The sequence below is a fragment of the Pelodiscus sinensis genome, chromosome 5 (genome assembly GCF_049634645.1).
Source record: "Pelodiscus sinensis isolate JC-2024 chromosome 5, ASM4963464v1, whole genome shotgun sequence".
Taxonomy (NCBI): Eukaryota; Metazoa; Chordata; order Testudines; family Trionychidae; genus Pelodiscus; species Pelodiscus sinensis.
Genome location: NC_134715.1, coordinates 107,766,508 through 107,792,655, shown reverse-complemented (window position 1 = coordinate 107,792,655; position 26,148 = coordinate 107,766,508). Strand labels below are relative to the sequence as shown.

The following is a 26,148-nucleotide window of genomic DNA, read 5'->3' as shown; positions in this document are numbered from 1 at the left end:
GCTATTGACTCATACTGTCAAAGAGCAAGAGAACAATTGAGACTCTAATGAAAGGCCCTTACTGAGCTTAGGGCAGGAGACTAAACATCCTGAAAGACACATGGAGACTTGTTAACTAGGGATGTAAAAATTCATTTAAAAATCCTAGTAGTTACATACTTTGCAGGCTCTGTAGTATAAAGTTTAAATAAGGGCTTCAGGCTCTGGCTCCTGCGGAGGAGGCTTTGCTGCCACAGTGAAGCCACCGTCCCAGGAGTGGGGCTGGCAGAGGCTGCGAACTCTGCAGCTAGCTCCCTGGGAACCAGTATGTAACCTGTGGCGAGCAGCCCTTGGATGCGATGGGCCCCAGAGGGCTGTAGCAGCCCCCTGCCAAGGGCAGGTGGCGATCTGCTCCAGCTCCTGTCAGTTAACTGGAACCAGTAAGCCTCATCCCTTAATGGGTGAGGCTTGCCAGTTAACCTTTTACATCCCTGTTGTTAACCTGCGTGGAGAAGGCGTATTTGAGGAAAATAAGTAGTAAAGACACAAAAGTGTTATGCAGGTAGCCTATCCTTTCTATACAGTTGCAATATTGGGTTCATGGAAATTTACTACATGGGTTGAAAATTTAATGCATGTGTTATTAGATAGCTGTTAGCTGTTTAAACAGACATTAAAAGGTACAGTGCCAAAAAAGTGCCACCGTGGTTTAACAACAAACTAAAAGAAGCAGTGAGAAATAAGGCAGCATTGTTTAAAAAGTAGAAGTTAAATCCTACTGAGGAAAACAGAAAGGAGCATAAACTGACAAATGAAGTGTAAAAATATAATTAGGAAGGCCAAAAAAGAATCTGAAGACAAGCTAGCTGAAAACTCAAAAAATTGCAATAAAAAATTAAGTACGTCAGAAACAGGAAGCCTGCAAACAATCTGTGGAGTCACTGGATGATCAAATGCTAACAGAGCACTCAAGGATGCTATGGTGATTGCAGAGAAACTAAATTAATTCTTTGCATCAGTCTTCATGGCTGAGGATGTCAGGGAGATTCTCAAATCTGAGCCATTCTTTTTAGTGACAAATCTGAGGAACTGCCCTAGATTAAGATGTCATCTGAGGAAGTTTTGAAACAAAGTGATAAATTAAAGAGTAATAAGTCACCAGGACCAGATGGCATTCACTCTGAAGATTTCTAAAATAATGCAAATGTGAAATTGTAGAACTCCTAATCATGGTTTGTAACCTATCCTTTAAATCATCTTCTGTAGCAAATGGAGAACAGCTAATGTGACACCAAATTTTAAAATGGGTTCCCAAAGGTGATCCTTGCAATTACAGGCACGTAATTCTAACTTCAATATCCAGAAAATTGGTTAAAACTACAGTAAAGAATAAAATTGTCAGACACACAGATGAATACAATTTGTTGGGGAAAAGTCAACACAGTTTCTGTAAATGGAAATCATGCCTCAACAATCTATTAGAATTCTTTGAGAAGGTCAACAAACATGTGAACAAGGGGGATTCAGTGAATATAGTGTGTTTAGATTTCCAGAAAGCCTTTGACAAGATCCCTCACCAAAGGCTCTTAAGTAAAGCTTTTGTCATGGGATAAGATGAAAGGTCCTCTAATCTACTGATAAATTGGTTAAAAGATAGGACATAAAGGGTAGGAATAGATAGTTTTCAGATTGGAGAGAGGTAACTAGTGGTGTCCCCCAAAGGTCCTAGTGGGACCAACTCTATTCAGCATAGTCATAAATGATGTGGAGAAAAAGGTAAACAGCGAGGTGACAAAATTTGCAGATGATAGAAAACAGTTCAAGATAGTTAAGTCCAAAGCGAACTGTGAAGAGCTTCAAAAGGATCTCACAAAACTAGATGACTGAGCAACAAAATGGAAGATGACTTTTAACTGATAAATGCAAAGTAATGCATATTGGAAAACATAATCATATATATATATATATATATATATATATATATATATATATATATATATATATATATATAATCATGGGGACTAAATTAGCTGTTACCAACCAAGACCAAGAGCTTGGAGTCATTGTGGATAGTTCTCTAAAAATGCCCTCTCAATGTGTAGCAGCAGTCAAAAAAGCAAACAGAATGTTAGAAACCATTAGGAAAGGAATAGAGAATAAGACAGAGAATATCTTATTGCCTCTATGTAAATCCATGTTAGGCCCACATTTTGAATACTGCATGCAGAGGTGAACACCTCTTTCCAAAAAACATATCTTAGCATTGGAACTTGGAAAATGATTAGAACAGTGGCCATATGAAGAGAGATTAATAAAACTAGGACTTTTCAGCTTGGAAATGAAAAAAGTGAAAAAAGAAGAGTTATTTACTCCTTCCCATAACACAAAAACTCCAGGTCATCAAATGAAATTAAAAAGACGCAGGTTTAAAAAAAACCTAAAAAAACAAAAGTAGTATTTCATCACACAATGCAGTCAACCTATGGAACTCCTTTCTGAAGAATGTTGTGAAGCCTAAGACTATAAAACAGGGTTCAAAAAAGAGCTAGATAAATTCATAAAGGATAGGTCCATCAATGGCTATTAGCCAGGATGGGAAGAAATGATGTCCATAACCCAGAGTAGGCAATAATTTTTGATGGGGGTGAGGGGGGGCACTCCAAGAATGTGGTAAGTGGTAAAGGGCCACACTCTTCCATTATATTAATGAAGGAGGTACAGAGTCTAGGATGGAGATTGGGCACAGAAAGCAGCTTGGTGTAAGAGATTGGAGTGCAGGAGGGGTGTAGGATCTGGGAGGGAGTTTGGGTGAAGGAAAAGGTTGTGATGAGGTGCAGGAAGGGATGCAGAGGATTGGGTTTTGCTCTAGGGCAGGAAGGGGCTGTAACCTAAATAACCAGTAAGTATTGTGGCAAGGTGGCCACGCAGCTGCTTAATGAGCCCCACCCAGAGCTTTAGAGCTTCCTGGATGAAAAGGAAACAGAATGAGCAGACAATGAGCAGGCTGGTAAGGAAGGGGACATAAGGAGGGAGAGAGGGAATAAGTATGAACACATGGTTGGGGGCAGGAGGAGAGAGGGGAGTTAGGGTGTGCAGTCTCCAGCTGGGAGTCTGGGAGAGAAGGGGTTTGATCACAGAAGTCTGATTACAGCAGCTGAGTTTACCTGCAGCTTCCTGTGAGGAAACTAGGGATGTGAACAACTAGTTGCCTACCTGATAAGCAAATGCTTATCGGATAGTTGACAAACAAGTAGACTAGTCGCTTTCCCACTCCCTGCTGCCTCTATCAGAAAAAGGCAGTGGGGGTTGGGAGAGGTGAGGGTGCTTCACAGCAGCAGTGCCACATGGAATCTAGGGCTTTACCCTGGGCTCCAGGCAGAACTGCCGTTTTGAAAAGCCACATGCAGTCCAGGCCAGCTGGGGACTCTCCAGCTGACCCTGAACTGCCACTTTGAAATGCTGTAGGGAGCCTGACACTGGGCTCCCCACGGTATTTCAAAGTGGCAGCGCCGCATGGTGCCCAGGATCAGCGAGGGACTCAAGAGTTCACAGATGTAACGGAGCATAAGCTTTCGTGTGCAAAGACCCACTTTGTCAGATTTGCATCTGAGGAAGTGGGTCTTTGCCTACGAAATCTTAACGCTCCAATCCATCTGTTAGTCTAAGGTGCCACAGGACTCCTTGGCGCTATTCCTGTCTCTGTCACTGGCTTGCAATTTACAACACCCCTGGATCCTGAGGAGGAACTGCGGCCACAACCTAAAGCACTTGGCCGACAGCTCCAGCTCCTGCTAACGCCGCTTCAAGGACACGTCAGGCTAACTCAGCTGACCCTCAATGCACCCCAGGGCCGAGCGCCGGCCCGCCCAAGAACCTCGCGCTCTCCAGAGGTGGCGAGCAGACGCGCGACAGGCCGAGGGAGGCAAGATCTGTAGGGTGGCAGGGCCTTGCACGAGCCTCACAAAACGCGGGGCGACCTGCGGGGACGGTAGAGCGTCACCTACTCCCGGCCAAGTGGCCCCGCCCCCACCACGCGCACGTCTCCCTCCTCCCGACCGGCCTCGTTTCTCCCACGCCCAGCGCAGCTTGCGTCTTTGCCCCGCCTATGGCGGGCGACTGCGTCAATGCAAATCAGCTCGGTGGGCAGGGTCGGAGCCGGGAGGTCCGCTATCCAACGTCGGTGGAACAAGCCCTGGCGTGATCCACGGCAATGGAAGAAACCATTTTCCAGTCTCTCCAATCCTCCTGGGGGGACCCATCTCGAATTTTATTCTACTCCGGCACAACATTTTCTGTAACAAGTTTAGTCAATTGTATAGCTGAGGTCTAAAGGAATAACTAAAAGCAGGGCGGCATATAGTGAATTACAATGTGGGGGAATCTTATTTATCTGCGCCTTATGGACGTGGGCTACCCCGCCCTTCCAGTTGGTGTCGTCCGGTAGGGCTCGTTCTCGCGCTCTGTCAGTTGGAGCTGCGCGAGAGCAGCCGGCAAGTACTGTGTCGAACTCTCAGGGACGCCGGCAATTAATTATTAACGAAGAAGAGTAGGGTGTACTCATGAATTATTAATAAGGGGGAGGGGCTCCTGATGTATTAAAGGGCCGACTAGCCAGAAGGCGGGGATTGTGACGGAATCGTGACGAACGTTCCGGGGTTCTTAAGGGGACTGTAGCCGGCTAGGAGCCGGTAGTGGGGGTGGGGCAGGAGGCGGCGGCGAAGGGGGAGGGGTAGGCCTGGGCCTGTACCCGGCTCCAGAAACAGGCATAGCTGATGGACATGTAATAAAGGACGGTGACAGCCTCGCTCCACTCAGTGCCCAAGCTCGGACCGCCCCGCACCCCCAGTACTGCAGAGGGCATTATATCCGGGGTTACTATGGCGGGTGACCGTTCGGGGGGCTAGTGGTCATTATATGTAGGATTGTTAGTGGCGAAGGGCTGTTGTACAGGAAATTGAGTAGGAGGCTTTTGTAACCTGAGGAGGAGGGTTATTTACTGTGTGAGATTCATTTTTACCCCGTAGAGGAAATTATTATTGTTGTTAGGACAGAGACATTTGATGCTGGAAGTTGAGGGGTTTATTAATCTCAGGAGGGGGCCTGGTACCCCCATAAAGTGGAGTGTCAGAGGCGGGGTCGTTCCTTCCCCCCGAAAGGGTGGTCCCGTACTCAGGATCGGGGGCTTTGCTTAACGGCAGGCTTGCAGATCTAAGCCATTGCCGACGACGACTGGCCTGGAGCGGCTCCCATCTCGTGTTTGGTGTAGGAGGCGCTGCCTACAGCGCAGTCCTTTTCCTCCCTGGCAGCAGCAGCTTCTCATTCCTGTCCTGCCCCTCCTCACCCACTCGAACCGGTTCCTCTAGCAGCAGCGTGTCCGGTGCGTCGCCACCGCCCTCTCTGTTGCTGTCGGCGGCGGCTGCTGCGTAGCATCAAAACATGCAGGATGAATTGCTCCTGGGGGTGACACAGCAGCAACCAGGGAGCGAGAGGCTGGGCAGCGGCCCCGCAGCAGGACACCCCCCCTCTGACTTTAAACCCAGTCTTAGTCCCCACCCGGATTTAAACAAGCAGCCACCGCCTGCTCCTCAGCTGAGCCAGAAGAGGAAAGAGTTCAAGCAGCAGCAGCAGCTCAGCAGCCCAGCCCAGCTCGGCAGCAACCACCCCCTGACTAACCACCACCCCCCCGACTATCATCGCCACCCCCCTCAGCAGCAGCACTTCAGCCACCCCACTGACAAGTACCAGGAGCACAGGCAGCAGCGCCAGCTCCTCAGCGCTCACCCCCCGGAGCAGCAGCAGACAGGGGACTATCCTCCCTACCAGCCGCTCAGCCCTGCCGAGCAGAAGGGCGGCTCGGAGAGGGGGGGCTCAGAACGGCTCCCCCCTTCCTGCCCGGACCCCAATGTGGGGGTGGTCGCCTCATCGTGTGTGAATCCGCCTCCGTCTCCTCCTCACCTTCAGGCTACAGCCCAGCTACCCCCCATGGAGTCCCCCCCGAACAGCCACTTGCTGGGCAGCCCCGGCACCCTTTTGCCTGGCGGGCTGGGCTCCGGCTTCAGCAGCCTGCAGAGCTCGGAGATCCCCAGCCCCCATCACCAGAGCGGGGGCGGCTCCTCCTCGGCGGCTTCCCCTCCTCCGCCGCCGTTGCCCGGCTTCGGCACCCCCTGGTCGGTGCAGACCTCGTCGCCGCCTCCGCCGCAAACGCAGCAGCCTCCGGTCTCCAGCAGCAGCGGCGGAGGTCAGATCAGCGCGATGCCTCCGCCGAGCCCGGAGTCCGAGACCAGTTTCTACCCGGGAATCCCGTCTTCGATCAACCCCGCTTTCTTCCAGAGCTTCTCGCCGGTGTCGCCTCACAACCCCTGCGCCGGGCCCTTCAGCAGCCCCTTCTCGGCCGCCGCCCCGCCGCCGCCGATGAATTTACCTCAGCAGCAGCAGCAGAACCGGAGATCCCCTGTGAGCCCCCAGCTCCAGCACCAACACCAGGCGGCGGCGGCCGCGGCCGCCTTCCTGCAGCAAAGGAACTCCTACAACCACCACCAGGTGCGGGGCCCGGGAGCCAGCGGGGAGTCCCTCAGCATGGGGGGGAAAGCGCCGGGGAAGCCATTCGGACCCTGGGGCTGGGGGGTCGGGAGCCTCCCCCCACGAGCGGGGAAAAGAGCTGAGGTGCTATGTGAGTCCCCCCGGCTGAAGTTGCCCAGCAGGCGAGAGCCGGCTGGTGGAAGCAGGGCGGGGCTGGCACAGCCCGGGCTCTGTCTCGGCTCTGCAGCGAGCGCCCTTTGGCGGAGTGGGGGGCCTCGGCCCCGGCTCTCTCCCGCTCCCTGTTCTCCTGGTGGGTGGAAGGGGGATCAGGAGTCCATTCCTCTGACTCGGCTGCCGCAGTGGGGTGGCCAGGCTGCTGGGGTGAAGGCAAATTAAATTGGTTCGGGTTAGAGTACTGCTGACTGCCCATTCTTTCCGATACTCGCTTGTGCTGCTGTAGGTATCAGGTGAGAAAAAGCGGATTAAGTAATATGACAGGCCCATTGATTCCTGGAGTGAGTTATGTTTCCCGGATTTTGGTCGATACTTACTGGCTTGTTACAGCTGCTGTCTACAAGCGTCCTTTCCTTGGCTGTCAACAGTTTTTTTTTTTTTTGTTTGTTTAGTGTTGTTGTAATTGCACCTGAATTTTGAAAAGGTCACAATTTCAATGTGAAAAGGAACAGGTTTCCTCCAGAAAACGTCAGTTTAACTAAAGAGCTTCCCTGCTGTAGACAAACACCTTTCCTTGACTTTGATTTGTTTTAAGAAGACCAGAGTTTTTAATAGCCTTAAAAACTGAGAATACAAGTTGACTAGCATTGTTCGGTTTGACATTAGTTGAATATTTTATTCATCTGAGAATGTCAAGATGAAAAATTTTTCTTTAGATTTACTTGTGCATGTAGCGATACAGGCAAACAGCAGCTTTGCGACTGTATTTAAGATGGTCCCAATTCTGCCTACAGCACCTATGGTCAATGGGTGGCATGGAATCCTCTTTTCCTATTGGCTAGAAACGTAAGGTTGCTTTTCTTCCTGGTTCTGTATATTGAAAATAAGATAACGTGTCATATTTTGTTCCATGGATCTGTTCTATTCTCTCCAATTAACATATGATAGTGTGTTACATGTGCATCATGCTAAGGTGTTTTTAGGCCCCTCATGGTGAGTGTATCATTTAGGCCCTATAGTCAGTTTAATTTCTGCCTAATTCTAGTATTAAATAGTGTTGAACTTTACCAAGTAGATATGTGGGATTCTGTGAAGTAAAGTGATCATTTTTTAGTAATTGGTATTCCAAAATTGTACTACAAGAAAATGAATGTAGTGTTGTGAACATGTTTTAACAAAGATTTTATTACTTAGTTGACTCTGTTTTTAAACAATTCCAAAGCAATTAAGAGCTAAGACAGCAGTTCTATCTACCATTACAATTTGTAGGGAAATCTTTTAACTTGTCTCTTCCCTGGCCACAATTCAGTTATGAATGTGTCAGTTGTGGGTAGTAAACCTGAAACAGTAACGTCAAAGCATAGTTAGCAAGATTAAAGACCTATTTTAACATTTGACATTGCCAAAGTTAGTTTCACAATAGAGTGCCTGCCTCTCCCAAAATTCCAACACAAAGCATTCAAGTTTTACAACATAATTATCTATAATTATATAGAACAGAGGTATCTTCCTGAATATCTGTTTGTATGTTGTTAGATTTACATTATTTTTTAGATAAAGGTGTTAATTTGGACTTCAGATTAAAATTGGATTTATAGACCCTCTATTTCATCAAAAGGTGTCAGAGAAATTTTATTTTCAAGAACTGTAAAGTTTTAAATACCTTTTTTTTTTTTTTTATGCTTTTGCTTACTAGGCAAACATAGCTCTTTACTACCACCAGAATTCAGTAGGTCCACTTCTTGGTAGCATGACAACCATTTTAGTTCATATATAGGTTTTTATCATAGATTATTATGTATCTGAGGCACTTCTAGCAGGTTATAAATTTACATTCTGAAAATATCTTTTCATTTTACCTGTGGGTTAGTCTTTTCGTATAATAGCATAATTCTATTGGCTACTAAGATAATCCTTTTCTGAAATAATTAAAAAGCCAATTTCCTCAGGCCTGGTGAAACACTTTCAGTTCACTGACTCCTACACAACTATGTCAATTTATACCAGCTCAGGACCTGATCTAGTTTGTTACACCAGAAAGTTCAAGCTGTAGTCTTTAAAGACTATTATAATACATTTATTTATATTTTTAGGTGCACTTCAAGGAGAGTTGCTTTGAACAAATATTGTTTGAGTTACTCAGATTAACAATGACAAAGGTTGTTTATCTGATACTTGAAAATATATTCCTCTTTATGTAGTATTTTTGTATGATCTGTGAATTTTTTTTATTCTCCAACTTACTACTTTCTCTTTTACTCACAAAAAAAATGTACCCCATGAAAACATCTAATACTACTCTACAGTGACATATCAAGCCAGGGCCTTGTCTATGATAGATTAGTTATGTAATGAAAGTGTGGTGACTTTTACTGAATTTAAATAACTGTCAGAATATTCTACCAAAAAATGAATGAAAATTCCAATTAATCATTTTGGTGAATCGGTCTTTTTAGTAAAGCAATTTTGTTTTCTGTTTACTTGTATTCACCTTTCTCGTTTTCTGTGGATGTTAATTATATAGTCAAATGGGAACTCTAGTTTTTGTATCCTTTTAAAAGCCATTTGTGCTTTTTTAATATAGCAAGCAAACCAGGAATGTTTCCAAAAATACCTAATCATATCTTTTGTTTGTTTGTCTAGCCTCTTCTGAAGCAGTCACCTTGGAGCAACCATCAGAGTAGTGGCTGGAGCACAGGAATGTCCTGGGGAGGAATGCATGGCAGAGACCATCGTAGAACTGGAAACATGGGAATCCCAGGAACTATGAACCAAATTTCTCCGTTGAAGAAGCCCTTTTCTGGTAATGTGATAGCTCCCCCCAAATTTACTCGCTCAACTCCATCGCTGACACCAAAATCATGGATTGAAGATAATGTTTTCCGAACCGACAACAACAGTAATACTCTCTTACCCTTACAGGTAAGAATGGTATGTAACTGGAGACTTCTTAATGTTTCTCTTTAATTTTGTTTAGTATTGTAAATAGGTCTGTTTTAGTATATTAAGTGGTACAATATTCAAAGTGATTTTTATGAAAATATCTTCTATTATTATGAGTGTACTGAAAAATGACAATTAACCAAAATATTTTCCAGTTTGTACAAAATGCCTGCAGTAGCCAGAATTATTGCTTGCTGATTATACAAGAGGAAGGAAATTGAAGAAACTCTTGCACATCAACAAGAGAGCAGAAATGCTTTTTAAACTACCAGAAAGCATTTTTAACACTAGTCAATTTAAAGCAGTCAAAGCTCCTTTTTAAATCTTGGTACTTTTATCCCTTAGTTTTAATACAGGTTAACTTTTAGATCTTATTAAATTGTTCTTGTGGATACGCTCTTTTTATACTTTATTTGTAGACAGCTCTGTCTCTCTGCCTTTTAAAATTCACCTTTTCATCTCCTTAGCATCCTTGCCAATGTCACTTTGCATATGAGTTTGTTTTTCCCTGTTGGCAACTTCTTGAAGGATGTTCATTGTTCATAGTTATTTGATGACTGGAACATAGAAACCCTTTGATTTAAAAGATATTCAATGTGAAGAGGAAGAATGGTCTTGAACTGAGATCTGGGTTCAGTTTTTTGGTTTGCAACTGCCTTCTGGCATATCTTTTGGTAAATTGCCTAATCTCTATGCCTCAGGTTCCTATGTGTAAAATTGAGATAATGGGGTTTTTTTTCCTCCACCCTCTGACAGTATTGTCTAGTTATTTTGCAAATTATTGGGGTGGGGGAGGGACAGAAACTGTCTTTTGCTATCAGGCTCCAGTCTCAGTTGGTAATAAGCATTTACTTTTTTGTTACAAATAATCTAATTTTAAGATAACCACTCTAACTTAGAAACTAGCCATTCCAAATAAGCAGCAGATTACTGTAAGAACATTTCTCTACTTTACATCTTCTTTAACTTTATTACTTTGTCGGTCTGGACTTGGGCTTGTGATTTGGGCTAGTATATTAACAAAGTAAGATAAACTGCAGGAAAGAGTAGTTACAATACTTATTATATCCTTAGGAGGGAATAGTACCTCTTTAATTGAGAATGTACTTATTCTAAACTAGGTCTTATTTTGCCCTAATTGTGACCAAACAGCATTGAACAGCTGCATTTGTATAAAAAAGCAGAGTAATTTTACTGTAGCTGTAATGATAGCAAAAAAATCAGTCTGTGATTTTTTTTGATAGATCTCAAGTTTTTTGTCATTTTGGCTGTGAGTGGACTTTTCGTTGGCTCAATAAGTCCTACAGCTCTATGTACAAGTGGGGCCTGATAGTTATAATACTGAATTCAGTGCCACTTTTGTTTTCAGATGTATTTGAAGTTTGCATTATCTAATAAATCTCTCAGAAAATCCTGCTAACAGCGTCTTAAATCCTACTGCATTGATTGGTTCTGCTAACTGGATGTACACAGCAGGGTTTCTATAATTTTCCTGGCTGGCTTGTTTGGGTGGGATGATGGAAAAGATGTTACTTCTGTACTAGGGATTATAGCTATCAGTTAATTGAATAGTGGACTAACTAGGGATGTTAAATTTCTATTAATTGACTAATCAAATAGTTGATGCAGTTTGCATCGACTATTCGATTAGTCGATAAGGGCACCTCCGCCTTTTAAATGTAGAAACAGCCCCAGGGCTGTTGCTACACTTCAAATGTGAAAGCACTGCCAGAAACACCAGGCCAGCAGGGCAGTCCCCCATTGGTCCTGGGCTCCCCAGTGCTTTTCAAAGTGGCAGCATCGCACAGAGCCTGGGGTCAGAGGGAGAGTCCCCAACTGATCCTGGGCTCCACACGGTGCTGCTGCTTTTGTGCAGTCTAGGGATTCCCCAGCTGGCCCTGGGCTCCATGTGGCACTTCCACTTTGAAGCACCCCTACAACCCTTCCCTCTTTGCTGCCTCTTTCTGCTAGAGACAGCAAGGGGTGTGTGTGTGGAAACTAGTAGTCGACTACTGTGTTGACTACCTGAATAGTTGTTCACATTCCTAGGACTAACCCTATGAATTCTTAGTGGTTAGTCAACTAGTCCGTAGTCCTTGGGTAGGGGCAGGGTGGCCAACATCCAGTGCAGTCGGGCCCCACTCCTCGACTTCTCACTCAAATCCCTATTCTGTACCAAGCTACAACTTTGACTCATTAAAGGTAGAGTTTAGAGTTTCCAGTTTGAGACAACTGATTCTCTGCAGTGGAAATATCTTTTTAAAAAGAAATATTTTGAAGTAGACATCTGTAAAATAATTTTCAGGATTTGGTTTAGGAATATTAGTGTTTTGTTAATCTGTTTGAATAGCATTGCCACAATATATTAGAATTTATATTCGGCCAAGCATAAACTTACAAATACTTGCAATATCATTCACTATGTGTAATAAGTTTGCAAGTATATAAATTGAGCTTGGTGAAACTTTTATAGGAAGTCATCTCACATAAAACAACTTGTTTTCAGATTTAAACAAAATTTTACTCCTGATATATATAAAAGCTAATAACATTTTCATAAAATAATCAAAGGTAGCAGAGTAGAAAAATGTATTTCAATTTCAACCATATTTATAATAATTTGTAGTGGTGTCTTTGTTCTTGGTGTTCATAACTTCAAAGCGGAAATATAGACATACTTAAATTCAGTACAGGTTGAACCTCTCTAATTCAGCACTACGTGGCCTGGCAACATCTGTGGTCTGCCATGATTTTAGTTAGCTGGATGTCCGCTTACCACGGGTGTGGCCAAGTTTCCCATGGTTCCATAAAGTTAGTTTACAGGCGCCAGTCCTGATTTTCAGTGTTCTGTGCTGCTGTTTATCTCTAATTTACCCCTAAATGTTTTCTAAGAGCCCAGTAAACAGTGGAAGTATTGGTAATGCTCTAGACAGCATTGACTTCCTTGGTTCGCCAAATTTTTCTCTGGTTTGGCACTGGTCAGGTCCCTAGGGTGCCAGACTAGAGAGGTTCAATCTATACTTTTTGTATTGAACTGTCTGCTGAACAGCTTTCTGAGAGTTGCCAAAAAATTTGTTTTGTCCATTAACTAACTATTCTTATAAAAGCAAACAAGTGAAATTTAACCATAGCTAAACACTCTAGTCTAATGGAGTGTAAAAACTGATCTGAACTTTCAACATTAACCACTTTTATTGAAAAAAGATTAAATAAGAATACAGAAGATCATTAATACATCTATTTAGAGAGATTGAATTACTGTGTGTGTAATTATTAATTTTTAAAAAATTCTGTTCTACCCAAGGTTACCTCCCCACTATGATGACTGATGCATGGATTTTAGGCATCAAATGAAATAGTTAAAAAGAATTTTAATTCAGTTAGAGCTAGTCATGGTTACGCTGTCTAGGTTTGTGTTGGCAGTTGTGACACAGTCAAACATCAGTATACTTAATTTGTGCCTTGTTGCCTCTTTCCTTAAAAGGTTGGGATCTTCAGATTGATTTTTAAAGATACTGAATAATTGCTTTTTATATTACTAAATTTATGCCATCTGCTAAATGTAACTATACTGAATAGGTGTATAAAATGTGCTTATAGTTCTCCCATCTAAACCAAGATTTCTCAGTGTTAGGTAGAGACTCTTGTGGACCATGTTCTCCACCATTTACAACTTAGCAGACCTTGTTTTTTGCTATTTGTGATCACATAGCTTTTGTACTTGCAACACAATGTTATTTCTGTAGAAATAAAATGTATTTACATCTTGTTTTTAGATATAAACATGATTTAGCCAGCAACATGTAATTGCCTAGCTTTTTGGAGTGGTTTACATGCTGGAAGTCACTTTTGTAAAGAATTTTCAGGCCTTGCCTATAGTGGAGACTTGCTATAATTGAAACCAACAATGTCCAGTAGCCCATTTAGTTGCACTAGTGTATAGGAAAGATAAGTCACAATTTGAACAGTTGCAGCTTTTCCTTACTGGAATCTTTTCTTTAGTCTCATATTGTTCATTGGTGCAGTTATACTATTGGTGCAGTGAGATGCTCATATCCCCATTGTACACAAGCTCAGGGAATTGATGTTATTTCTAATGCATAATATTGCTCAATATTAAGCAGCTGTTCAGCAAACAGTCTATACTAATGACTCCATGATCAAAACATAACATTTTAGTAGCTTACTAAAAAGAGGGGGATGAAGATAAAACTTTTTCACTGTTGGTATACTTTAAGTATAACACTGAGGCATAAATCATGCACAAACTGGGTAAAACTTCATTGACTGCAGCAAAGTTGAATTCACTAATGATGGATTGCATCATTAAGGTGGGATTTTGAGAAGTGCTTAATTTTAGCCTTAATACTTACTTTAACATTGATAACAATCTAGTGGTAATTTTAGGCCACCACTTACTGCTTTTAAAAATCCCACCTTTTGGTCTGCACTGTGGTGACACAACTACAATTATACTCTACAGTTGTGCTGCTATGGGGTAACACTTCCTACACTGAAGGAAAGAGTTTTTCTGTTGATGCAGGTAATTTACCTTTCCAAGAGGGAGTAGCTAGGTTGATGGAAGAATTCTTTCATCAGCCTAACTGCATCTGTGGTGGAGCTTAGATCAACCCAACTGTCATGCAGGGTGCAAAATCTTTCACAGCCCTGAGCAAAGTCTATTCAGTATGGACTGAGCCTTAAGTTTTACTGTCGTAAATAGGGTAGTAAAGGATCTAATTTTTTGTTCTTTTAATGCAGGAGTGGGGAACCTTTTTTGAGTTGGGAGCCACTGACCCATAGAAAAAATCAGTTGGGGGCCACAGACAAGTCAGAAGCCCCTGACAGAGAAGCAGAAAAACACTCCCCACATTCCTCTTGCACACCATAGCCTTATTGGGGGGCAGGATAATAGATTTTGTGTGCTCCAGCCCTGCGGTTCGATGGTGGGAGCTGGAGCACCAGCATGGACTCCCCAATGCTAAGCCTTTGGGGGCCAAATCCAGGCAAGCGGGAGGCTGCATCCGACCCCCGGGGCCTGAGGTTCTGCACCCCTGTCTTAACGGCAGAGTTATGCTTGTAAAAGCCCTAGCCTGGACACAACTATATTGGTATGAGACACCTTATACTACCATAGTTGACTTCACTTTGGCAGGCAAGAATAAGCTAAAACTGTAAAGTTGTAGTTTTTTAGCTAAGTATAGAATACTAGTATAGTTAAAACTGAGAAATTTAAATGTAAACAAGGCCTTTATATTTATAATTTTCACTCTGAATATCAATTAGTAAATTATTTTATTTCTAAAACTAGTGCAGTACATTCTTCTTTGAAAAAGTCAATAATATTTGTATGCTCTTGGAAAGAGCAAATGTAAATAAAACTTCATTCTGCCAAAACGAATCTCAATTCTGTTCCTGTATCTTTGAGTTCAGGAAATAAATTGCATGTCTGGGTGTCTTTCACCTTGATTTGTCCTTCCTGTTTGTTTGAATTGTGCATATAGTATCAGTTGTCCTTGAGGCTGAGCTTTGTTATTTACTACTAAAGCCTATTGCTGTAATTTGGTGTTTTGCATGGTAAGATATAACTTAATGTATAATTACCGATATTTCTTCTGGTTGCCTTGGTTCTTGTATGTTTTAAAATTCATATTCTGAAATTTCAAATATTCAGTGAAATAAAGCACAGTTTCAGATATTTACAGATATGCTTGAGTTGGACTTCACACCAGATGTTAAAGTACTGTACTAGGGATACTATACTAGGGATGTCAGCATGTAGTCAACTCAATGATTAACCGATAAGCTTGGGCTCATTGGTTAATCCTATTGACTACACGCACTCAACCCCCTTGCTGCCTCTGTATCAGGGGCAGAAAGGGGGGGGAGGCGGGAGCCAATGCCCATGAGTAACCAGCAAAAGCCAGTCGTACGCACGCACTGAATGCTGTGGAGCCGCCTGCCCTGACCACCTCTGCCCTGCTGCCTCGGATAGCTTTCAAGCCACTTTCCCCACTAATGTCAGCTCCTACAGAGCTGCTTCCTCTCTCCTCCCCTCCCCTTCCCCACCACTGCCTTAAAGATACCTTAAAGACTAACAGATTTATTTGGGCATAGGCTTCCTTGTTTTTGCAGATACTGATTAACACAGTTTTCCCTACTGAGACGAATTTATCAGCGTTAGTTCAAGTCAAAGAGGGTTAACTTAATTTTGGATTCTCAAGATATCAGTTTTGCAAACTTTTAATTGACAATATTTAATATATTTAGGACACAGTCTAGTTGTTAAACACTTGTATTAACAAGTTTAAAACATTAGCCAAGTTTTTCAAACATAAGTGTCTAATAAGTGCCTAAAGTTATGCTTTTAAATCCATATGTAGTTACCTGGTTAAGAGGCCTGGTTTCCAAAAGTGCTCAGCATCTAGCAGCTCTCATAAACTGTGGAGTTCATATTTCAGCACTTCTAGCAATCAGCTTATTTAGGTGCTTAAAACATAGATTTAGGCACCCGGCTGTAGGCAAACGATTTTTGGGGAATAGTTGCTTTCAGATTGTTCTGTACACTAGGCCAGTGTTTCTGAAAGTGCTCTGCGAAACCACTTTGAGAAACACATTAACTGGCTGTCTCAGTTTGTTTATTTACTGGCGCCACAGCCATGGAGCCTTGCGTCTCCCATTGGCTCTGTTTCGTCCTTTGCAGCTAAGGGGAGCCGTGGGAAGCAATATGGGCAGGGCCACCACTTTCCGCTGCTCCACTTACTGAGGCAGCCAGTCGATGTGTTTCTCAAAGTGATTTCACGGAGCACTTTCAGAAACATTGCTCTAGACCAATTACCTGCGTCTACTACATTTAGGCCCTGATCTTGTGCAGGTGAACTGCTAAACCTTTAATCAGAACTTTTCAGTGGGGCTCGGTACACTAGCAGTCTATCTGCATGCTGTCAATTTCAGGATCAAGGCCTTTGAACAAACAGTTTTTTTAGTTTTGAACTTTTAAATATGTGGATTAGAATATTGAACAAAATCAATGAAATTTGTTAGACTTAAAGCCACAAATGTATTAAAAGCATATGCTGAACTAAAATTTTTTAGCTATGTTTTACATACATAAATTCTTGCAGGTGTTAATAAAAGAGAGAATTTGGTTTAAGTATGTTCTTTCAATATTGTATATCTTGTGTAAGGTCTGTCTCTTGTTGCTCAGCAAAATGTTTGTTAACCAGGCTAATGGTGCAATGCTGTGCACATTAACTAAGGGTTAACAATGAAATAAATTTTATGGTTTTCAGCCCATCTTATTGCCAAAGCAAAATTGTTCTGCATGAGATTATGTGCTTTTTGAAGCTGAAATAACTAGATTCTACTGCCTCATTTGAAAGACTGTTTTATAGTTGATATTTTTTCTCTATTGTTCAGTCTAAATTGTGCTTTTTCTCAGTTTTAACCAATTATTTTTGTTTACATTTTTAAATACCTGAACAGCTACCCCCTTCCTGCTGACACCCTACAAATGTTTAGTTTGTTTTCCTTTGTTTTCCTATTTTCACCAAGCTATGAATACCTAGGTCTTTTCAGCTTTCCTCCTGAGTCAATCCTGCCAAACCTTTAATCATCTTTGTAGTCTGTCTGGATTGCTTACAGTTTGTCAATGTCTTTCCTTAACCTGGACCACTTAGAAATGGATGCAGTGAATGCTAGACGACTGCATAGGTAAATATTTCAGAAAAAATTACTTGTATAGCTGGGTATCTGATTTGTCCTTTTGGTATTGGACCTTTTCTATAAATATTTATATGCAATAATGTGATATTAATTTCTAGACATGTTTGGTGTTCTCAGGAGGACTACCCCTAGATATCTGCCAGATGTTACAGTTGTTAACCACTTTATGTGGTGTGGGTAGTGGTAACCTAGTTTCCTTACTGAGATGATTTTGTTTCTGCCACTTGCAAGCCTTCTGTCCAGTTTCTATAGAGCTACACTGTAATGAGCCATAGACTTTGCAGCTGCAGTTTCTCAGTATGTACTGATAAGCACCCAGCTGAGATAAAAGCTTATGACTTCACACTTTTAATTATTAGGAAGACTTAATGTCTTCATGCTTTTAATTATTTTTATTTTTCTAGTTAGGATACACATTTAATGTGGTGGTGTTGGTTGTTTTTTACAATGCATCCTTACCGGGTATGATTGGTAGAGGATGCCACATCAATGTGTGTCAATTACACTGTTTGTAAGTTGGAAATTTCATTTTATTGGTACTCTCCCTTTGTTTCCCAACTTTAACTAAGTGAAATAGAAACATACATATGATTTATTGAAAGCCACTAATTTTTTATGGATAGAAACTAAGATATTTTTGTGTTTAAAGTTGGGAAGATGGTAAAACAAATGGGACCAATGTTAGCTTACACTAATAATTTAAATATTTTTGCTGTAGCAAGAGTTGAATTTTCTATAAAATTTTACTCTTCACCAAAAATCTTATTCTTAATACAATGAGAGAGGAAAATGATCTTATGTTTTCTTTATGATGAAGCAGTGTATGGTTGGTTTCCTCAGAATATCAAGGTTTGTTTGAATACAGTTTTCTGAAAGGAATTGTGTTTTTAGTGTATTTTAACTCATCTGAAATTGTTGTCAAGGCCAAGATTTTAGAACGTGTCCAAAATTAAATGGAAACCTAATTTTAGTCATCCACTTTTGAGAGGTTTAGCTAAAGATTAGCAAAGGTTCCTTATAATAGTTAAGATATTTTTCCCCATGGTTTCCTACACTAATTGTGTTGTGCCTTATAGTGACATCTAAAGAGCATTGTAGGATGTGCCTGCAGTGTGTATTGAACTTCCCCAAGTTGGGGAAGTGCAAAGGCAAGATTTGCTTTGCATAACTTGTATGTGGATTTATGTAGAAATTTTAAATACATTCTGCTGAAGACACTGGCTGTGGAAGAAAGAGGTTTTAAATTGCTTATGGTGCCATAAGAACTCCACATCTCTTCCGTGTGTTACTTAAATGATCTGGAGAATTCTAGGACAAAATTACAAAAATGATAGTGTACCCAGCATTTTTCTAATAGCAATTCCTACTAAGGATGTAAGCGAGTAGTCGACTATCCAATAAGCTTAGAATTATTGGGTAGGCAAGTCACTAATCATCTACTTGTTCTGCTCCCCCACTGCCTTTGTATCAAAGGCAGCAAGTGGGGAGCAGGAACTGGTGGCGGTGGGGAGCTATTTTAAAAGCCATTTTCCCCCAGCACACTCTCCATGGGGTGTCGGGTGGGAAGGGGAGGCAGAAGCACAGTGGGAGACCCAGCACAAGCCGGGACTGAGCAGAGCCGCAGCATTGCCAGAGCTGGCACGAGCTGGGACTACTTAATTCTGGCTCGCACTGCCCCCAGCAGCTAGCCCCTTACTGACTAATTGAGTAGTTGGAAATTCCATCAACTACTCGATTAGTTATTAACCACTACTTAAGATCCCTAATTCTTACCAGTTTTTCAGGTGCTAGTGGGAACATATTGGAAATTGATAGGAATAGAGTCCTTTGTATTAAAAACATGTTTTAATGGGGAATCTAACAATCCAGGAGGCGAAGGACCGTATTTGTGATGAGGCAACACACTGCCTTCAAAGCAAGTTTGCACTTCATGCTACTGGTATTATCTGGGTGACTGAAGAAAAGGGCTTGTTTAATTCCAAACCAAAAGTAGTAACATCTCTCAACCAAGAAGACCACACTTGATATATTTTTTTAAATGTGAGAGGTTGGAGGAAACAAAGATAAACAAAGTTCCCCAAATTTTGGGATAAACTGAAAAATTTGACCCTGATAATGTATTCTGTTAGTGTACTTTGTGCTAAGTTGACTTCTAATGATATTGCAACTGATGGTTAGAATACTTGATGCTTCTACTATGTGAAGCATCTTATAAACATCGTATCTGAGAAGTCAGCTGACAGACTAAGTTTTCGCTATAATATTTTCCTTACTCTAAGAGCCTTAAAATCAACCCAGTTATAGCTTCTTGCAGAATTAAATGTACCTTTAGAGACTAAGTGGATTTGATGTAAATTTTCTGTTTTAGTTCATTGCGTTGTATTTTGAAATTGAGAAGCTACTGAAGCACCAGAAGGTTAGATCAAGAAGTATTCAAGCACCTGTATATTCAAAACAATGAAAACTCATAAGAGAATCTGGCAACAAATTCACTGTGGTATTTTTTAATAATGCAAGAAATTTAATACTTCTTTGTGACAAAGTAATATATGTAAGCTTTTGAGTGGCACCTAGCACTTCTTCAGGTCTGGGAAAGGAAGCGGTGTGTCTGAGCTAAATACAGTTTGGGACTTTATAAGGAGGAACACACAGCAGTTGGGCACTTGAAATGAAGTGTGCAAATTAGCATTAGATTGTTATGTATCAAGGATTAGAAGTTGGTTAAAAGTCAGCAGATAAAGATAGCAGCAGGTGTGGGGCGTTACAATGAGCTATAAAATCAGTGTCCGTGTTGAGTACATGGTTTTTGGTGTCTAGTCCTTATAAATGTAAGTTCCCAGGATCATCTTTTGAAGGTGTTGTTCAAGTTTCCTTGCAGGATGAGTATTGAAAGATCAGATAGGGAATGATTGTTTTTTGACAAGTGTTCTCCCACAGACGGTAGGGAGTTTGTGTTTTTTTGTTTTGTTTGTTTTTTCATTTTCCTGTGAGAACTGATTTGAGAACATGATTATCTGGTTTCACCCCCATAGTTGTTGTTGAAACATTTAATGCACTGGATGAGGTACACCACAAGCTGTGATAAGCAGATTTGAGATCTATACATCTTAAAAGGAGTGTTGTGGCACGGTATTGATCACGGTAGCAGTGGAGTTAGGTCTGCAGATTTTGCATCTCTTCTGGCAGGATGTGGAGCCACTTGGAGTTGGCATGTTGTACTCTGTGGGAAGACTGTATCTAATGATCAACTTGGTGAGAATGGAGGATTGTTTGAAAGCCAGTATAGGGGTTTCAGAAAAGATTGATTTCACAATGTAATTCCATTGTACTTGTTTGATTTCCCCATATGGCTTCCAATGTAGGATGGTAGTGACTACTAGTCAACTAGTGATGTGCTCTGTGTGGTATTCCATATTGAAGCAGGCTTTTCCAGGGTATTTGTGTGACCTGTTCCATGTAGGGATGTAATAGCTTAGTCAATTAACCGATAAGCAAAAGCGTATAGGTTAATGCTATAGACAACATGCATTTTGTCCCCCCTCACCCCCAAGCCATTACATTTTTTAGCAGCCTGGCTCAGTCCCAGTTTGTGCCAGGTCTGAGACCTACCCCTGCTGTGGCTATGCATTCAAAGTGTATTAGGAACCAGGCAGGCAGCCCGACTCCATTCTGGCTCAAACCAGGTCCGTGAGCTCAGATCCCACCCAGATAGGGACTGCTATTACCCTGTGCTGCTGTCTCTGTATTGGAGGCAACAGCAAAGGGTGACAGGCAGCAGGTCTGTGAGGGGAGCTGGTTTTTAAACTGGCTCCCCTCGTGGACCAGCTCCCAGCTGGCACCCCACACTGCTGCCTCTGATACAGGGAGCTCCTCGGGAGTAGGGCCGGAACACACTGGCTGCCGGCTCCACCTCCGTGAACTATAGAATAGTTGAGTAACTGATAAGAATTCATGAGGTTAATCGACTATTCAATTAACCAATATTTAACATCCCTAGTTCCATGATATGATCTACTTCTCTGTTGCAGTCTCCTAGTTTAGTGAAATGTGTTTAGGTGTGTATCCTGGACTTACTCTAAAGAGAAAATTCTGTGAGATCTGAGTGCACGACTGTAGATAAGAGTTTTTGGTATGTCTGGGGTGATTGTCAGATCTGTGGATGTATATGTGGTGATTGGAGGGTTTCTTAATATGTTTGTTAGTATGGTTCCATTGTTTAAGGTAATTTTGATATCCAAGAAGTTAATGTTGGTGTGTGAATGTTCTAAAGAGTTTGAAAGGGTGGTAATAGTTGAACTTGTGATAAAAGACCTAACCTCTCATAGATTTCTATCAAGTGAATTAAAATATCATTGATGTATTGCAAGTATATTGTTAGTTTCATGGTGGTGCTGCTGCGGCGGCAGTGGTACACGGAACCCCAGATCCTTTAAATCACTGCTGAAGCACTGCACCACGTGCTCTGTGAGGCTCTGAGTGCTGGGCTGGAGGAAGGGCTGTGGTCTGCTCCAGGATGTGCTGCATGCTAGCTGTTCCCAGCCTCACCCCTTCCAGGGAGCACCGAGCTGTGCTCTCTCACACACCCCCTATCTTACACAGAGACGTGGCATGGCTGTTGGCTCTCCTGATTTAAACTATTTTGCCATCTTTTTCAAGCTCAGTATTGTTTGTTTATATTTCACTTTCTGTGGCTTTTCAGTCTATTAGTCTCAAAGCCCCTTATGACACAATTTTTTAGAAAAACATCAGGCTAACACAAAGTATGTTGCAAGAGATCACTCGATTACTGACAGTCTGCATTTTCACTACTTCAGCAAATTGATTAATAGATATAAGAAGATTCATAACTTGTCACTTGACTGATCTGAACACGTTTTAGTGATCAGAACAGTCTACTCTCAAAGAGCTAGCGGTGACCTTTTCTTCTGCACATTGAGCCTGATGTGTGACTTCCACAAAGACCACTTTTTTTTTTAATTAATGGAGATTGCCTATCTCCTAGAATTGGAAGGGACCTTGAAAGGTCATTGAGTCCAGTCCCCTGCCTTCACAGCAGGACCAAGTACCATCCCTGACAAATTTTTGCCCCAAATGGCTTCTACAAGGATTGAACTCACAACCCTGGGTTTAGCAGGCAAATGCTCAAACCACTGAGCTATCCCTCCCCCTCTTCTTATTGCAGTACTTTTTGGTGCTTCCTTAGGGTATGTCTACACTACAAAGTTAATTCGAACTAACAGCCATTAGTTTGAATTAACTTTATAGGGACTACACATACAAACCGCTAGTTTAAATTTAAATTGAACTAACAGATGGCTTAATTCGAACTAGGTAAACCTCATTCTACGAGGAGTAATGCCTAGTTCAAATTAAGTAGTTCGAATTAAGGGCTGTGTAGCCTCTTAATTCGAACTAGTTGGAGGCTAGCCCTTCCCAGCTTGCCCTGGTGGCCACTCTGGGCACAACCAGGGAAACTCTTCTGCCCCCCTCCCAGCCCTGGAGCCCTTAAAGGGGCACGGTCTGGCTACAGTGCTTGTGCCAGTTGCAAGCCTGCCAACCCCCAGCCAGCAGACCCTGCACCTGGCACGGGATGAGCCAGCTACCCGCTGCCACCCAGCCCTCCTTCTCTTCCCAGGACCAGGCTGGTGGCTCCCACGAGCATGCCCGGGGCCGCAAGTGGCGGGTGCCCGCCTGGTCTAGTGTGGAGATTGTGGACCTCATCGAGGTTTGGGGGGAAGCCTCCAAGGTCCACGACCTCCGCACTAGGCACAGGAATGCTGCCGTCTAGGGCAGGATAGCTGCCAGCCTGGCTCATAAAGGCCACATGCGAACCAGGAGCAGGTTTGCATGAAAATCAAGTTGGTCCAGTGAGACCCCCCGACCCTGAGCTTAGAACATAAGAAAATAAGAGCGGCCTGAAAATAAATCAGACCAAAGGTCCATCTAGCTCAGTAGCCTGTCTGCTGACAGCGGCCAGCACCAGGTACCCTGGAGGGGATGGACCGAAGACAATAACCAAGCCATTTGTCTCGTGCCATCCATCTCCAGCCTTCCACAAACAGAGGCCAGGGACACCATTCCTATGTCCTGGCTAATAGCATTCCATGGACCCAACCTCCATGAATTTATCTAATGTCTCTTTAAACTCTGTTATAGTTGTAGCCTTCATAGCCTCCTGTGGCAAGGAGTTCCACAGGTTGACTATGTGCTGTGTGAAGAAGAACTTTCGCTTATTAGTTTTAAACCTGCTGTCCATTCATTTCATTTGGTGTCCTCTAGTCCTTCTATTATGGGAACTAATGAAGAACTTTTCTTTATTCACCCTCTCCACACCACTCATGATTTTATAGACCTCTATCATATCCCCCCTCAGTCTCCTATTTTCTAAGCTGAAAAGTCCCAGTCTCTTTAGCCTCTCTTCATATGGGACCTGTTCCAAACCCCTAATCGTTTTAGTTGCCCTTTTCTGAACCCTTTCCAAGGCCAAAACATCTTTTTTGAGGTGAGGAGAGCACATCTGTACACCATACTGAAGATATGGCGTACCATAGTTTTATACTTCCCCTCCTCTTTCTTCCCCTGGCTTCCCCCTTCCAGCTCCCTCCTCCCAGGTTTCCCCTCTCTCCTCTCCCACCCTCTCTCCCACCTCCTTTTCCCAGTCTCCCCAGAGGTTAATCCCCCATACCCGCAGTTTTGTTAAATAAAGAGAGTTTCTATTTTTGAACACACGTGTCCTTTATTTTTTACATCAGGAAGGGGGGCTAGGGAGGGGTAAGTGGGAGGAATGGGGCACGAGCCCCTGATGTGGAAGACTAGGATGGTTCTGCGGGCTCCTCGGGGTGGAAGCTCTCCTGCAGGGCCTCCTGGATCCTGAAAGCCCCCCGATTGACCCCCCCCCCCCCCAGATGGCAGCCTGCCACAAGTGATGGCTGGGTGCACTCCCAAGACAGGACTGCTTTGCTGTCCCTCGAGGTAGACAAGCAAGCGGAGAACCCTGAGAACTGTCTTTCCGGGTTGGGGTCGGGCAGCAGCTCCACACTCTAGTCTTAACCTGATGCCGTGCCGGCACTGGTTCTGGCCAGCCTTAACTTCAGTTCAGGGTCATTGTGGACATGCTATTTGAATTAGCAAAACGCTAATTTGAATTAGTTTTTAGGGCTAGATGCACTAGTTCAAATTAGCTTAGTTCGAATTAACTAATTCGAACTAAGTTAGTTCGAATTAATGCCGTAGTGTAGACATTCCCCTAGAAAGCAAAGAACTATACTTAATTAGGTGATTCCTGCACTCTGTAAAGCTATATTTGATGCCTGTTTAAAGAGTATGTGTCAAAAAGAAATTTCTACTCTTTGTGAGAGAGTCAAGTTTGAGCTAGCTGATTCCACTGTGAAGTTGAGTGTATGGCTAGTTAGCAGCCTGGCATTTTGGAATGTTCACTCTCTAGATTTTAGCCAACATTTCAAGGCAAGACTAAAGGTTTTCATATTTTGTAGTTTTATTCTTGTGTAGTAAGTTGGGATTTGGCCCGATCAGATACCTAGCTATTTATTTTTGGGATAGTAGCTAGTGTTGTATGTCTTTTGTACCGTGCTCAGGTGTTTTAGGCTTTGGGTGTTTTAAAAATGAAAGAGAAACATTTTAAAATCATGGTGTGCTTGGTCTTGCTCAGGTGCATAGTGGATACAGGAACAAAGGACCTTTGTTCCACCTCCTCCCACATTTTTTTTAAACTTCCTTGCAAGGGAAAGGAGTGCTTAGAGTAGGTTACACAAAATACCCAAAAGGATGTAAATAAGCTAATAACTGGATTTGTTTACAAGGGGATCACAAGGGTAGTAGAGCCCTCATTCTATAGTATGCACTCCTGTCTTCTGCAAGGTTCTAGTCAAGTCAGCCAGAATTTCTCCTTGTCTTTTCACTACCCCAAAAGGAGCTAGTGGTACAATCGACCATTTAATAGGAAGAGTTTTATTCCTTCTGTCACTTCTATACACATGTGGCAGATTCTAACCAAAGGAATCTAAACTGTAACACACTAGAACTGGAATTTTGTTACATAGATGTAGTAAATGTCAGTAGTAAATACAGTTCTGTTAATTTTCCTGTAAATTTTTTTTTCAGAACCTACTTTTTTTGTTGTTGTTGTTGAATATTGGTGGGGGGAAATTGCAACCCGTTCCAATGTGCTAAAAGTTGCAAAGCTAGAGGTTTCACATTTCATTGCTTCTGTAGTACAAACTTATTGCCTGTGCAGTGTTAATCTGTTCCTTTGGTACACTTTCAGTAAGATAGTCTTTAATTTAAATTAATTTTTTTCTTGCCTCAGTCAGTGCACAAAACAAATGGTGCTCACTTACTGAGCAGCTATTCAGTATTCTCCTTTTCCATATTGTTCAATGAGTGGACCTCTGCCTTATTAACTGTACACTGTCAAAATCCTTCTCTGAAGATAGAATAATTAACTCTCTCATGGGCTTTTCTGTGACACTCACTACAGTGTTATCTTGTACATATATCAATTAATTTTGTATCCCACACGTGAAATGAGGGGGTATTCTTATTCCCATTTGTAAAATGGGAAAGTGAAGCACAGATATACAAATTATGTACTAATTTTGCTCAATTTGAGACACCTAGGTCTTGATTTTTTTTCTTAGCATACTAAATAATTTCATATGTTCAAAGCACATCTCAGCTGACTTCAGTTGCAGCTGTGAGCATTTGACACTTCTTCAACTGAGACCCCCCCCCCCCCCCAGGTTCATGAGTAACATACCTAGAAAAGAGGAAAACATAATTAATGTTCAC

General features: G+C 42.4%; 1 protein-coding gene across 8 annotated transcripts in view; it reads left to right on the top strand.

Moving 5' to 3' along the window:
- The first annotated feature begins 4,544 nt into the window (after window positions 1-4,544).
- CPEB2 (cytoplasmic polyadenylation element binding protein 2) overlaps window positions 4,545-26,148 on the top strand; it is a 91,654-nt gene continuing 70,050 nt past the window's right edge. The window contains exons 1-2 of one of the 8 annotated variants that reach the window (XM_075930714.1): window positions 4,545-6,519; window positions 9,316-9,603. In XM_075930714.1, the coding sequence (XP_075786829.1) occupies window positions 5,416-6,519; window positions 9,316-9,603 (1,392 nt within the window). In that variant the 5' untranslated portion in view covers window positions 4,545-5,415. Of the gene's footprint in view, window positions 6,520-6,710; window positions 6,966-7,497; window positions 7,519-9,315; window positions 9,604-26,148 lie in introns of those variants that run through there. The other 7 variants (XM_014580541.3, XM_014580544.3, XM_014580545.3 and 4 more) reach the window with 7 other exon arrangements.